At 42.6% G+C, this 14,884-nt stretch overlaps 1 protein-coding gene across 1 annotated transcript in view; it reads left to right on the top strand.

Moving 5' to 3' along the window:
- The window catches only part of LOC146577727 (protein NLRC3-like), a 620,451-nt gene that overhangs the window by 592,391 nt on the left and 13,176 nt on the right, over window positions 1-14,884 (top strand). The window contains exon 20 of the mRNA XM_085268219.1: window positions 14,621-14,797. Coding sequence (XP_085124345.1) covers window positions 14,621-14,797 — 177 coding nt within the window. The remainder of the gene's footprint in view (window positions 1-14,620; window positions 14,798-14,884) is intronic.

The following is a 14,884-nucleotide window of genomic DNA, read 5'->3' as shown; positions in this document are numbered from 1 at the left end:
GAGAAATCCCTCCAGAGTAAAAATGGCCACCTGGACCTGTTTGTTCGCTTCCTTCATGGCCTCTGTCTGGAGTCCAACCAGAGACTCTTAGTAGGTCTGCTGGGTCAGACAGAGATCAGTCCAGGAACCATCCAGAGAGTCATCAACAACCTGAAGGAGATGAACAGTGATAAAATCTCTCCTGACAGAAGCATCAACATCTTCCACTGTCTGATGGAGATGAACCACCTCACATTATTTCAGGAGATCCAAGAGTTCCTGAAGTCAGAGAACAGATCAAAGAAGGAACTCTCTGAGATCCAGTGCTCAGCTCTGGCCTTCATGCTGCAGATGTCAGAGGAGGTTCTGGATGAGTTGGACCTGCAGAAGTACAAAACATCAGAGCGGGGACGACAGAGACTGATTCCAGCTGTGAGGAACTGCAGAAAGGCTGGGTGAGTCCAGATGTGATCATTAACATCATTGATCAGTGTAGGTTAGTAGTTTAATGTTGAAAATAAAATCAGATTGTAAGCACAAAGTGTTTGTGTCCGTACGCTGCAACCTTCCACACCATTCCTTTATTGTACAGACTCAGCAGCAGCTCCATGGATCCCAAATCCAAGAGTGGAGAACAGATTTGAAGTGTGTCACATCCATGCAGTCACAGCTGTGTCCACCATGTTTCCACTGATATTAATCCTGTTCAATGACACGTTTCATATCAGTGAATATGTTCTTTAGGACGTCCACTGACATGTTTAAGTGTCCTGCTGGAAATCACTCAAATCATCCATGAAATCCATGAAAAATCCTTTTAGTGTTTCTAACTTCAGCCTCTGTCCTCTCTCTCTCTCCATCCTCCTCACTGCTTCTTTCACTGATAATCACACAAACATCGTATTCAGCTACAAAATAACACAATAATATCATCTGATGATCATTATTATAAGAGCAGGATCCATATTTGATATCAGAGTAACACACTGCTTGGTTATGTGCAGTCATCATCAGTGACTGTGGGTCAAACAGAAGCTCTCTGATTGGTTGCTGACCTTGGTCACCTGTCCACTCTCACCTGTTTGTGTTTGCTCTCTCTTTGCTGTCTCCATCCTCTCTCTCCTTTCTCTCCCTCTCTGTCTTTGTACGTCACTCAGGTCCAATGGAAACAGTGACATTTACAAACCAATCAAAGACAAACTGATCCATGTCAGGTTATAACAATATTCAAAGTAAATACAGGCTGCTGCTGGACACAGACAGGTAACATCATTTTGACTTGCTGTCACCTGGATCTGGACTCATAAACACTGAAGCCCTGAACAGGAATACAAATCATTTTCTGCCAACTAGCGACACACCAGCAGATAATGGCTCAGAAAGCTAAAATGAGCCAATCATTTCTGTGTTTAGTTCCCCTGAAATCAGATCTGATATCAGCAGCTCTGAGTTCATTCATCATTATTGTCCAGTGATGAGATTTCTGCTCCGTTTGGTAACAGTCAGCAGGTTTTTCCTGCGTGTGGACGTGAACAGTCGTACCTGACAGCAGGTAGCAAACAGAGATCATCTTTCCAGCTGGAACTCTTCACTGAGCTGAACTCATTCAAAATGTTCTGGAGTCAAAACAGGAAACAGTCCAAATGTGTGTCTTCACTCTGACTCTGGATCAGATCTCAGTGACAGACTGTGGACATTATGGAAGCCTAAATGTGACACCATCTTCCTCCTCCATCTGCAGATTAAAGCCAAACAAAGATTCTCATTAAAAGTCTGCAGGTCTGAGAGAGACTCAATCGTTGTGTCATGTCAAACACAGTAAGAGGAGCTGAAGCACAGATGTGAAGAGCAGATTCATCAGATTATGACCTCACTCTGTTTTGTCTTCATATACATTCAGTCTGTGTTTATAATGCAGATTTTCTGCTTTTATAATAACACATTTTATATTTTCTATCATCACAGACTGACTCAGTGTTGGCTCTCAGAGTCTCACTGTGAAGTTGTGGCCTCAGCTCTGAAGTCCAACCCCTCCCATCTGACACAGCTGGACATGACTTGGAACAAGCTGCAGGATTCAGGTGTGAAGCTTCTGTGTGCTGGACTGGAGAGTCCAAACTGTCGACTGGAGACTCTGAGGTGAGTTCACTGACTGCGGCTGTTGTTGTTTTTCTATATTTCAGGTCTTTGATGTTTGAAACTTTCTTTAGTTCCTAAATGTTCAGGATGTGTCTGAAGACAAATGTGAAGAAGTTTGAGTGCTTTCAGAAATGTTGTCTTTCCAAACGACTGAACAACAGTTTTTTCTTTTGGCTCCAAACAGAAGTGACAGACTTGAGCAGGGTTCATTTAAAGGCTGACAGAAGTGGAGTGGTGACGGGGAGATGTTTGACAGGACAGTGTTTCAGCCTCCACAGGTTCATGTTGTGCTCCATCAGTCAGTGAAGATGAAGTCGGTGCTGATGAGGCTGTAGAGTGTGTGAGGGATGTGAATGAGGATGATGAAGATCTGATGATAGCAGATAAAAACAGGCTGCAGAGACTTTGAGCCATACAGGGCACACAGTGTGTGTACAGAACAGCTGAAATCATTATGGAGGCCTCACTGGGATATGGAAGCATCACAGTACAGCTTCAGTGAAGCTTTAAAGTCTCTGATATGAGATGAGAAATGAAGCAGCCAGAGCTTTTTCATGAGTGGAAATCCACTGTGACTGTGAGCTGCTGCTACAGCCTCCAGATTAGCCAGCAGCTCATCCTGCTCAACATTTCCTCACCAACTTTAATGGAAGTGTGATGTTTTCAGCTGGAGTGATGGTCAGGGTGGCCTCCCTCTCCTCTTCTTCTCCTCTTCCTCTTTCATTTGTAAAGCCACTTCTGCTGCTTTCATTCATTTGGAAGTCCTGTAGCTGAGTTTGGGAGAGACTAACAGCCTCGGCAGCAGAGGGGAGAAAGGCTGTAACTGTTGGGTCTGTGTTTCCACAAGCCCCGCTAATTCTAGAGACTTATTCATCATGAAGAAAACAAGACAGTCGATCGATCCATTACTTGCGCAAGGGAGGCCTCGTCTGTGTCCAGCACGACAATGACCCCAATGGTGGCCTCCTCTCGCTGCCTTTTATTGACAATCTTCAAACAATAGTTTACAAAACACCTCCCCCTGCAACCCCCCTTTGGTTACATAGACAAGGCACTGTGTGTGTGTGTGTGTGTGTGTGTGTGTGTGTGTGTGTGTGTGTGTGTGTTACCTCCTGCTGACCAAAGGGTCATAAACCCAGGAAGTTTACATCAAAAGAAACAGATCTTTCAGATAGGATGTATCTACAATAAAACCTCCCCCAGCACAGAGTGGCTGGAAAGGTGGTCAGGATCAAAGGGATGGCTTTGATCCTACTGCTTAAACTAAGACTGTACAAATTTAAGAAACACAATGGCAACATTCAACAATTAGACTTAACATTTCCCTCCTTTTTGTCATTGTTCTTAAATTTCAACTTATGCACCCTTTGTTTGGACAGTGTCAGTATAGATTTCATTCATACACAGTAAACTACATCCTATACATAAGCAAATCAGTATCAACAGTCCAAAAACAGGAATTAATTTTTTCAAAAGAAGATGCCACCAAGGACCAGACGGTAACCAAGCTATCCAGCCTTGTGGCGGATCTACTCCTGTCGTGCAATTCATTATGTATTTCTTCAAGTAAACAACTGAATGTCAAAGGTCAAACAAGAAGAATCATCATTCTCAAAAATCATATGTCACTACAATCCAACTGTATACAGACATAGGTATTTAAACGCATCAGTTGACTTTATTGTTTGTCCATATGGCTCTCAGCTAACTTCAAAGCTGCAGCCTGGTCAACACCCTTCTTTATGACTCCTATCAACCCCCCAAATCTTTTCACTGTAGGCATCCTGTGGGGGTTAGAGTCAACTGGTGAATTATCTGCATTTACAACTCTTCTCCTGTCCTGTTGTCACCACAGAAAAAGCTTTGTAAAGGAAATTGGATCAAGCTGTTTTGAACTTCTTGGCTCGAAACCTCAAGTGTTCATGATGTAATGTAGACAAAAGGCTTCTCTGTTTACATCCTTCTTGCAGAAAACAAAAAGAATAGGTGATGTTGCCATGTTCCATGGTTGATCTCCAACTTGGGCTAATCCATTGTCCTTCATACACATAGGCAATTGGCCTGTTTCCAGTTCGTTTAGCTGTTCAATGTCCTGCAGCAAGTCATATTCTTTGAGTCAGACGAGCAGGTCTGTCTCACCAGAGCAGTTCACCTTCCCAGCTACTGGTGAATCAACCTTCCATTCAGGTTCAGAGCAGTTGAAAAGTTGGCAGTGTTCCCGGATGTGTTGCTAAAGCAACCAGACAAACTGCCTCGCTCTCAGTGATGCTATAGGGCCACAGTCCAGAAGAATGTGTAGCCAGTGGCATCACAAGCATAACCATTGGTCTCATTCTTTATGTGAGCGGTTGTGTTCTTAAACTGCCACCAGTAGTTGTTGAAAACCCATGCTGGTACTGGGTGTGGTTTGCTCTGTTCCAGTGCGCTCCCTGTCATCCCACTCAGGGTCCACAGGCACAAGAAGATGCACAGCACATTCCCAGCCATTCTGATGAGTACCTGTGGCTCAGTTGGTTTCTTCACCGGATTGAGACGAGGGGCCCTGGAGGCTTTCCCCCCCCTTTGTTCCCGGTCTTCCTGCCACTTACTCCGAGCTGGCCTGGATGTGTGTCACCTTCTTGCAGTGCGCTTGATATATCCAAGTGTTCCTTCCAGCAATCTTCACTGCTGTGGTCGTCGTCAGCAGCATCCGATATGGACCTTCCCACCATGGACTGGACCAGCACTTCCTCTCCATGGCCTTATCAACATCCAATCTCCAGACTTCAGACTCTGCTCCTGCGGAGAAACAGAATCATCTGGCAGATCATTTGTTCTCATGACTACTTTACTTTTAAACATTTTCAAGCATCTAATCTGCTAATACGCTCTCTCTTCTGCTTTTCTATCATCACTACAGAAGACTGGAACTCTAAATGCTCTAACATGTGTAATCTCAAAGAGACTCTGTTGGAGTAATCCTCATGTACTTATTCTATACAGTCTAACCATGTCCTGCCTGTCTTCCTAAATCTTAACTTTACTATTCCATTAGTTCTCTCTGCCTGCAAAAGTTTTTCTTTTTAAAAAGTATTTAATAATCCTAGAATGAGTATAACGACTGCTCATTTCCCTCCTGTTTGAGACATGGCAAAGCCAATGGCTCAAAATAGCAGCAGTCTTATACAAATTATCAGGCAGTACTGGTTTATCACACAGATAAAAAATCATCCTGCAAGCTTGCTCCCTCTGTAAGTCACAACTGTTTTCCTGCTGTAGGTGAGTGGGCCTGCATGTCTGCTGATGCTGTACTGATAAAAGGTTAACACCATGTTTAACTACAGCTGCTTCTTTTGTGATCTTATCTGCAAAAACTTTCCCTAATGCAACTGGATCTTTCCCTCACATGTGTGCTGCACATTTACAAACGGCAATTCTACTGGTTAATAACACTGCCTCCAGCAGATTTTGCAAGAGTTTGGTGTGTTCTGCAGGTTTCCCTGTAGAGGTTGTCACACCTCGTCTCACTCACTGCACTACAAAGAAATGTACAGTAGCAAATGTATACTGCCTATCAGTGTATATTGTCTCTCTACAGCTTTACACACTTCCGTTAAAGCTAGCATCTCTGCTGCTCAAGCAAATATGAAACATGCTAGTTGTCCTACATAGATAACTCTCTCTCACTGTCTGCTACAGTAAAACGTGTTCTAGTCTGTCCCTCTGCTGTTGTAAAACTCAAACCATCAGCAAACCAAACCTTTCCCTCAACGAGTGGCACATCTATTAAGTCATCCCTCAGCTTACACTTCTTCTCCTCGCGCTCTCTACACTCATGAGAAGTGCCCTCCTCCGTTGGCAAAAAGGGTTGGACAGATTCAGAATTGTGCACCACTTTATGGTAATATGTGTGGTTGTGAGAGTAACATTAAAGACAAGTGTCTTGTAGGTGTCAGAAATGTAAGTTTAGTCTGCAGTAGTAGACATCTACCTCGTGTGGAACTAACAATGTCAAAAGGTGAAATAAACTATTGAAACATTGTACAGCTTAAACTGCTGCACATACTGATCTCACGCATGGAGGTAAAGCACGAGCAACTAGAGCTAATCTTTTAGGATAGTAAGTTACTGGCTTCACTTGTGGAAAAAGTGCTGTTAGTTATTTTACAGTCACCTGGCATTTGTGCTGTTCACAGAACCACAAGTCCATCGCTGGACCTCCTCTGCGCTGTCACTTTCTGGAGCTTGGCACGCTCCCTCAGGTTCCATTTTCCAACGCTGCTGAAGATTTAACCCTAGAACACTATCGCTATAAATAGTAACACGATCACTAATGCCGGGTGATTTTTACCCGATATAATATAACCAATGAAAAGTAATCAAATATATCAAAATATGACAACACATGACAAATTAGAGTGGTCTTCTTTTACTTTCAACTGTGCCATGTCTAACAAAATGAAAAATAAAACTCCTAAAACAAAATAATGACTCTGGAAAGCTGGTCTTTGGTCCACCCATTCCTGGGACATTTGAGACTTCCCTGGTGATGGCACAGGCTCCTCGACACGCAAACAGCTTAGTTGTCTTCCTTAACGTCAACGTCGAAACTCTTTCATCTTATTTAAGATTTGCTGTGCAAAGTCCCCTCGTGACGATCCTTTGGAAGACCAGTAACACAGCTCTCTGTGCTGAAGGTGATCTCCGATCCTCCTGAAAACTCTCTCCTGGCCTCAGCTTCCATCTTGTGGACGATCCTCTCAGTCACTCCTTCTCGTCATGGCACCTCACGATATCTACAAATTAAAAAATGACACTCCTCTCGCCACACGGCTTTCGCCATGTGTCAACTCCCCAATGAGACATGTACAAGAGTGTTGCACAGTCTCCCTAAAACAATCTCCAAGGTTTGTCCCTTGGAGCAGCTTCACTCCAAGCTGTAACCCTGTGTAAAAACATTAGTCAGCATTGAAATGTTCAGCTTGTTTAGCTCCCAGCTCCTGTATCCTAGAAGACAAAGTCTTAAAATTAAAACAACTTCACATTTGCAACCAACTATAGATCATAAGAGTAATAAAGTATTCAGCATCACAGAGACAAGTATCATTGCAGGTTTATTCTAAACTCATTAAACTCCTACTTTTCCCCATAATTTGTTCCAAATTATTTAACATCTCACCGTCATTCCACATTGTAATCAGTGACATCCCTTAAGTTTGTTACTCACCATGAGCCCAACAGTGTGGTCAGATAATGGGCCCCGATGTAACTATTCTGTAACCACTGCACATCTGTTCAATTGTCACTCGTCTGTCTGTGCTGAATCCTTTACAAGCACTCTTAAAGAAAAACAACATTAGCCAAACACAAGGTTCATCCCGGTTGTCAGGTGTCGGCCATCCAGATTCCAGAGGAGCTGTGAAAAGTCATAAAGTTAACACTCGCTGTGGAAAAAGTAACAATGGTCTCATCACAGTATGTCTCACACTGCATTCATTTCTTCCCTGTAACATTCTCTCAAAAACACAGTGTAATTTCATCATCAACATATAGCCTGTAACTACAGTTCTCTTCATACAAAATCTCAGTAATCCTGTGGTAGAGAAACATCATTAAGTTGTGTCCTGCTGTAAACCACATGATCAAATCACATGATTAACCATCTGCTGTAAAGAGAAATGTAAATGTTAGCGCTGCGCAGGTGTGTACACTCTTTCTCACAGTAATCTCTGTGAGCAACACAAGGTAGTGAATGACACACACATGGTAAATTCACAGACATAGAATTTAAACTAAAAAGGTTAAATTTTCAGAGTTCACATAGTCATGTGACCCAAGTTTCCTCCTGTGGTCTCCTTCTGCTCCTGCAACAGAGACACACACAGAGACACATCCACAGGTCAGGTGGGGGTTGACTTCACACAATGGTGTTAAGTCAGTCAGTCTTGTCAGCTTTTGTCAGTCAGTCAGTTTCCCATTTATTTTAAAACTCTTACTCATTCACTCAGTGATTCCTTCTTTTGCTAATTGTGGAAATTATCGTCGCATCCGTTTCCACGCTCAGCAAAACAACGTCATTTCAAAAAGAAAAATAATTTAGACTGGATTTTCTCGCTGAATCCTTTTGGACAGGAACTTGTCTCAAATAAGTGGATTTCTCCTGAGCCCATTTTAATTTTGGAGAAGCTCACTTTGCAACAGTTTTCTCGACGACGCTTCGATTCTGATCGTGCTCAAACAGAGATCATCAAACAAAACTTTCAGTGCACCATGAAAGTAACAAAATAAAAGAAAGAAAATAAAGGAAATCAAAGGAAAGAAAGGCCTTGTTTAAGTCATGACACGTGTTCTTCATGCCAGGGGGATAAATCGTCACAACCCAATTGGCAGGCTCAACTTAAATAACAAAAGACAAATCAAACAGCCAGTTTAATCTCAAACATTCATCCAATCAGCCATACACACAACATACAGCATAACCCTGTTGTCTTAGCACATAATAAGTTTTAGTTCTCATGTAACTAAATGTGTGCCATGGTAAAACTTCTTCACACACCAGAAACTCACAATCAGCTCACTCAGCTCACTCATTTAAGACCTCTCATCTATGATGCAACCATCTGTCCTCCTATAATATTCAGTCCACTAGTCTATGTATCACTTTCATCTTACTAGTGACTTGGACAAGATGACAAACAGAATCTCATGCTTAAGATGCTGTCTGGTCTTCATGAGTATCATTTCTGTGTAAATGCATGTAGGGTTAGTATAGTTAATGCATTTTCAGTATGTTTTTGTGTTCTTCTCTCATCACACTTTCATTATTCTCATCACTGCTTAAAACAACACACATCTCTCTCTGTTTTTTTTTCTTTAACTGTACTTTTCTCCAAAACAGAAAATAGCATTACAGCTGTTTCAGACTTAGAAACACCAAACACTCTTCGTGCTATCATTCATCCACACAACTATTTTATTTCTTTTTGTCCACTGGGCAGGTGACCTGCAGAATCACGTCTGCCCCAGCTGGATACCTTTCACACACACCATGACGTCAGACACACTCACGGACTGGATCAGGAGAAAAACTTTCTTCATCTTCACACTCTGGGACAGAAACACCATATGTTTTTTTTGTTTGTTTGTTTGTTTTGTGTCAGGGATGGATATGTAGTTGTAACGTTTGTGTTCACTAACTTTACTTTCTGTTTCCTACCCTGCCCAGTCTGTCTTGGACTCAATGCTTCTCCCAATGTCTCTCCATACTCAGCCTCTGCTCTCTCACGCTCTTCTCTGGCTCTACTTTCTGCTAACATTCTTGCTTCTCTCCTCTTCTGAACCTGCTCCAGCCACAACTTAGCAATTGCTAACTGCAATTCCTTCCTCTGCTTCGCTTTACCTGTTTTACCAGCTACACTTACAGCTATTCTTTCTACCAGCATTTTACACTGAACTTCCACTAATGTCCCTTCAAATCCACATTTCTTACGCCAACAACCTACATACTGCGTGCTGCCTGGTAAAAATTTCTCCATAAATTTTAAATCTCCTTCTAAGGCAGACTTACACATTTTATTCTCCATTAACAATCAGCCACACTCACGCAGACCACGTCTGGCCCGCACACACACACAACATAGGCCTATCGCTTGCGTCTGCACGCACAGCTAGCGCTCTCTGTTGAAAACTCTCAAACGCCCCATATGGCGGAGAATTCAACCTTCGGACACTCTCTAACGCCCCAAATGGCGGAGATTCCGGACTCCTTCACGGCGGAGACGCCGAACCTAGGTTATCTCCACGCCCCAAATGGCGGAGAACTCTCTACGCCCCAAATGGCGGAGAAGCCTGCGTCTCTCTCACGCGGCTAGCGCGCTCCCGGACTCACGTTTAACGCACAGCCCGTAGCCGCTCTCTAAGGCCTTCTGTACTCACTGTTTGTTTACGTTCATGGGAAGAGCCTCTGGATCCCGTCAATCGTCATCCATCCCGAGGGGAGGTCAGGAGCAAACTTCCCGGCCTGGTGGCAAGCCAAAAACACCAGGGCTTTACGTCAATCATCCCAGACGTTGCGGTGGCGTCCTCTCCCTCTCCTCGGTGGATGCAATGTGTTAGGCTCCGGCTCCGAAGGACCAAATAAATGTTGGGTCTGTGTTTCCACAAGCCCCGCTAATTCTAGAGACTTATTCATCATGAAGAAAACAAGACAGTCGATCGATCCATTACTTGCGCAAGGGAGGCCTCGTCTGTGTCCAGCACGACAATGACCCCAATGGTGGCCTCCTCTCGCTGCCTTTTATTGACAATCTTCAAACAATAGTTTACAAAGCACCTCCCCTTGCAACCCCCCTTTGGTTACATAGACAAGGCACTGTATGTAAGTGTGTGTGTGTGTGTGTGTGTTATGTGTGTGTGTGTGTGTGTGTGTGTGTGTGTGTGTGTGTGTGTGTGTGTGTGTTACCTCCTGCTGACCAAAGGGTCATAAACCCAGGAAGTTTACATCAAAAGAAACAGATCTTTCAGATAGGATGTATCTACAATAAAACCTCCCCCAGCACAGAGTGGTTGGAGAGGTGGTCAGGATCAAAGGAATGGCTTTGATCCTACTGCTTAAACTAAGACTGTACAAATTTAAGAAACACAATGGCAACATTCAACAATTAGACTTAACAGTAACACCACCACTTTACTCTGTTCTACCTGTCACATCATTTTATCAGGAAACAAATATGCTCATGTTTTTACTATGTTTGTCTTGAAGATGTAAGAAGATCACATGGTGCTTTTTATTATTGTGTTGGTTTGTTTGCTGTCTCTTGGATGGAGCCCAGCTGTGCGTGGCCCCTGGGCCTGTGGTCAGAGTGTGTGCTGGATAATCCGGCCCAGGATGAGGCCAAACTGACATGGGATGAAATGTCTGTCACATAATTGAGCTTTGTGATAAATGTACGACTTTAATGTGAAACATTCAGAGTTTTTTCTCTTGTTGTGTTTGTTTGAAGCTGCTTCCTGTTGGCTTCAGCTGTTTGGAGTTTCCATTTTCTAAACTTCTACATTCTGAACCTTCTTCAGCTCTGAACAGATGATGAAACACTGAATGATTTCAAGCTCACACTTTGTCTAATAAACTTACATCTTTCATTCTTTATACAGATTGAGTCGCTGTGGTTTGTCAGAGATCAGCTGTGATTATCTGGCAGCAGCACTGAAGTCCAACCCCTCCCATCTGAGACAGCTGGACCTGAGCTACAACTACAAGCTGCAGGATTCAGGAGTGAAGCATCTGTGTGGTTTCCTGGAGAGTCCAGGATGTGGACTTGAAACTCTGAGGTCAGTCAGCATGTTTTAGTTGTGCTGAGATGAATATGATGTGAAAGTTGTGCTGACACTAAACTGCAGACATCAGGCTGATATTATACTGATCCACACTGAGGATCTTCATGGTAAAGTCTGTTTTCTTCTTCTCTGGTTTAGTCCATTGACTGCAGCAGAACAATGTTCACATTTCAAACAGTGAGACTCAACGTATGGCCCGCGGCCCACACGCGGCCTGCCCACCTTCCCTGATTCAGAGAGAGGGGACCCTGATTAACTGTGTAGTGTTCTTCCTCACAGTTCTAAGTATCAGACACAACAATGAATAATCCACAGCTGACTGTCTTTAGCAGGTCAAAGGTCACGGCACACAGCAGGCAGTGGGAAATATTATAACTCTGATCATTTATCAGCACATATCCATATGTATAAAAACAAAGCTGACACTGTGAGACTTGATCAGAGGTGTGATCATCACAGCAGAGGCCTTTGTGTCAAAGTCACTGAGGATCAAACAGAAACACATGAAGCAGATTTTCCTGTTCTGGCTTTTTATAGCAGATAACCTTCAAAATATTCTGCAGTCCATCAAAAACTGAAGCAAACCATGAATCAACGTGAACATGAGCTGATGCTGCTGAAGTGAAGCAAAGTTACAGAGGTTTGATTACAGACACAGCTGAGAGTTTGTAATCTGTCATCATTTTAAAAGGTTTACATTTCTTCAGTATATCCACATTTGCAGCTGCTACCTCAACCTCCACTTGTCTAACACAACTGCTGTCCACTGCCTCCATGACATTGTGATTTTGCTGTTGGTCTTCTGTCAGATCTTCATCAATCACTTCTGCACGGGGCACACCTTCAGACTCTGCAGCTGCATAACGAAAGCCTGTAAGATAAAATTAGACATAAGGTAAATGTACACCAATATTCCAATGACAGGTGTGTGATTCATCTGGAAGTTATGTGCGGATTAGTGTACAGTGATAGCAATTTAGTATGTTTTTAGAGGGGGGGGGGGGGTTGTTTACCTCCGATGGGTGCTCTTTTTCGCTTCCGTTGCGTACGCCTTGAGTGCCGGTCCGAGTCTGATACAGGTATGTCGTCATGCCCCATGTGCAGTGTTGGTGCCCAGTCTGGATTTGTTACATCCATTTCATATGCTGGTTTGCCTGCAATAATGCCAAATCATAAGCTACTCAGTCGACATGATGTGGTTCTGCAGCATCACACATTAGCATGTTTTATCTCATTATCTATGACCTCAGCACGTTGAAAATAACACTAAAAGCCTTTCAAGAGTGATATGAATTAATTTAGAACTCACCGGAAAGAAAATGCCGTGAGCAAACCAACAAAAAGCTGGGGATTGCAGAGAACTCGATATCCGCTCGTCTCACCGCTGCAATCCAAGCCTGACGTCTTTGTTTAGTAATATCGGATACATGGGATCCCTCACGTTGCCTCCAGGATGGAAAACGATGAAAAGAGAGCCCGTTATCCAGCTTCTTGCCTTCACGATCGTGTGATCTAACGTTGCAACCGACAACACAACACGTACGATCCATAGCTGAAATGGTATCCTTTGGCTGGCCTACTGTCATGGCGGAAGGGGGCATGGCCCATCTCCCGTGACATCACGCTCCAAAGCCCTATAGGTGGGAAAATGTACCATGTCGACCAATCAAAAATGATATGGAAACATGACATTTGGTTGTTTAGCAAAAGAGGGAAGTTTTAGGAGTGACCGGCAAGAGAGAGCGAGTGAGCGAAAGAGAGAGAGAGTTTTGATACGTGAGAGATTTGTGACGTTTACCGTGTTTGGTCTCAAGTTAGTTTGTTGTCTTGTGTATTTAGTGTGTAGCTGTTGTTTTGTTTTGTGTGTCAGTTCTACTAGTGATCGTCACAGTTGCTGCCTTAAAGCCAACAAAGGCAGATTGCAGTGTAAACGCTGAGTGACACACCTGCTGTCAGACCTGCAGGTTTATCCCTGTGCTGTTCTCATATGTGTTAGAGTGACACAAACTATTGTTTGACACCTGATTGTTCTGTAAATAGTTTGAAATGATTATATGAAAAACGTCTGAGCCTTGGCTGCATTTTTTGGTAAATTGTACCATATAACTTTGTTGTTTGCAAAACGTGTGCGTATTTTTAAAAATGTACAATCTCTATTTGCATTTCAAGTTATGAAGATGATTCGTTAAACATGTGTGTGGTTTTTACAGTCAAAATATCACTTTCTACTTGTATTTTAAATTTTGTCTGAATTTAGATAAATTGTGCTGATACAGTTGGTCAAAATGAGAAAATAACAGATTGGCAAGATAAACTGTTTTTAAAGGTAAAATATAGAGGCCACATCAAAAGTAGTCAAGAAGGGTTAAAGGCTAAAAGCAAAGTTGTCACCAAGTACTGTTTATATTTGTGTGTATTGCTGCAGCTTTTTTGAGTATTAATTTGGTGCCTTTGTGTGAAATAATGGTATTGTGAGTGATCCATATAGTCACAAAGAATAGCCACTTGTTTCTGTGCTACCAAAGTTCCCCGGCTTTCATTCAAAATGTGTTTATCGTCAGCACCTGCACATTAAACTACTTAAACATTATAAATGTCTTCAAGCTCACACTGAGGCCTGTGGGGTACTATCAGCCACTGAGACAGTACACACATTTATATGTGTTTGTATATGAATATTTCATACTTTAAGACTGCCTGTTTATTTAAGGGAGATGAACAAAATACATTGGAATTGTACAAAATAATATCATGGATGATAAATTAAATAGATTTTAAGTAGATGCTTGTGCATTCTTAAAGTCTTATATGTTGAACTGAACTATGTGATCTGTTCAAAGCCTTAATCTTAATTTGAAGTGAAATGTGCATTTTGAGTTTATACACTATGTATATAAGGCGACCGTTTCCTTTTGCAGTATTTTTGTGTGGTGTACTTTTCTATGTCTTAACAAAAGGGGAACAAAGGTGTTTAAGTTCACCTAGGATGATGTGTTTTAATTTTCACATGGTCTTGCTTGAATTTGACCCTGACAAAGGCGTATGAACTCTGTCAGCTGTTTGGAGTTTCCATTTTCTAAACTTCTACATTCTGAACCTTCTTCAGCTCTGAACAGATGATGAAACACTGAATGATTTCAAGCTCACACTTTCTCTAATAAACTTACATCTTTCATTCTTTATACAGATTGTGGGGCTGTGGTTTGTCAGAGATCAGCTGTGATTATCTGGCAGCAGCACTGAAGTCCAACCCCTCCCATCTGAGACAGCTGGACCTGAGCTGGAACAACAAGCTGCAGGATTCAGGAGTGAAGCATCTGTGTGGTTTCCTGGAGAGTCCAGGATGTGGACTTGAAACTCTGAGGTCAGTCAGCATGTTTTAGTTGTGCTGAGATGAATATGATGTGAAAGTTGTGCTGACACTAAACTGCAGACATCAGGCTGATATTAT

The sequence above is a fragment of the Mchenga conophoros genome, linkage group LG3, assembly GCF_057382185.1.
Source record: "Mchenga conophoros isolate Kocher_MC1m ecotype Shallow Benthic linkage group LG3, M_conophoros_male_GT1.1, whole genome shotgun sequence".
Lineage (NCBI taxonomy): Eukaryota > Metazoa > Chordata > Actinopteri > Cichliformes > Cichlidae > Mchenga > Mchenga conophoros.
The sequence above is the reverse complement of the archived record's forward strand: the minus strand, read 5'-3'. Positions and strand labels throughout refer to the sequence as shown.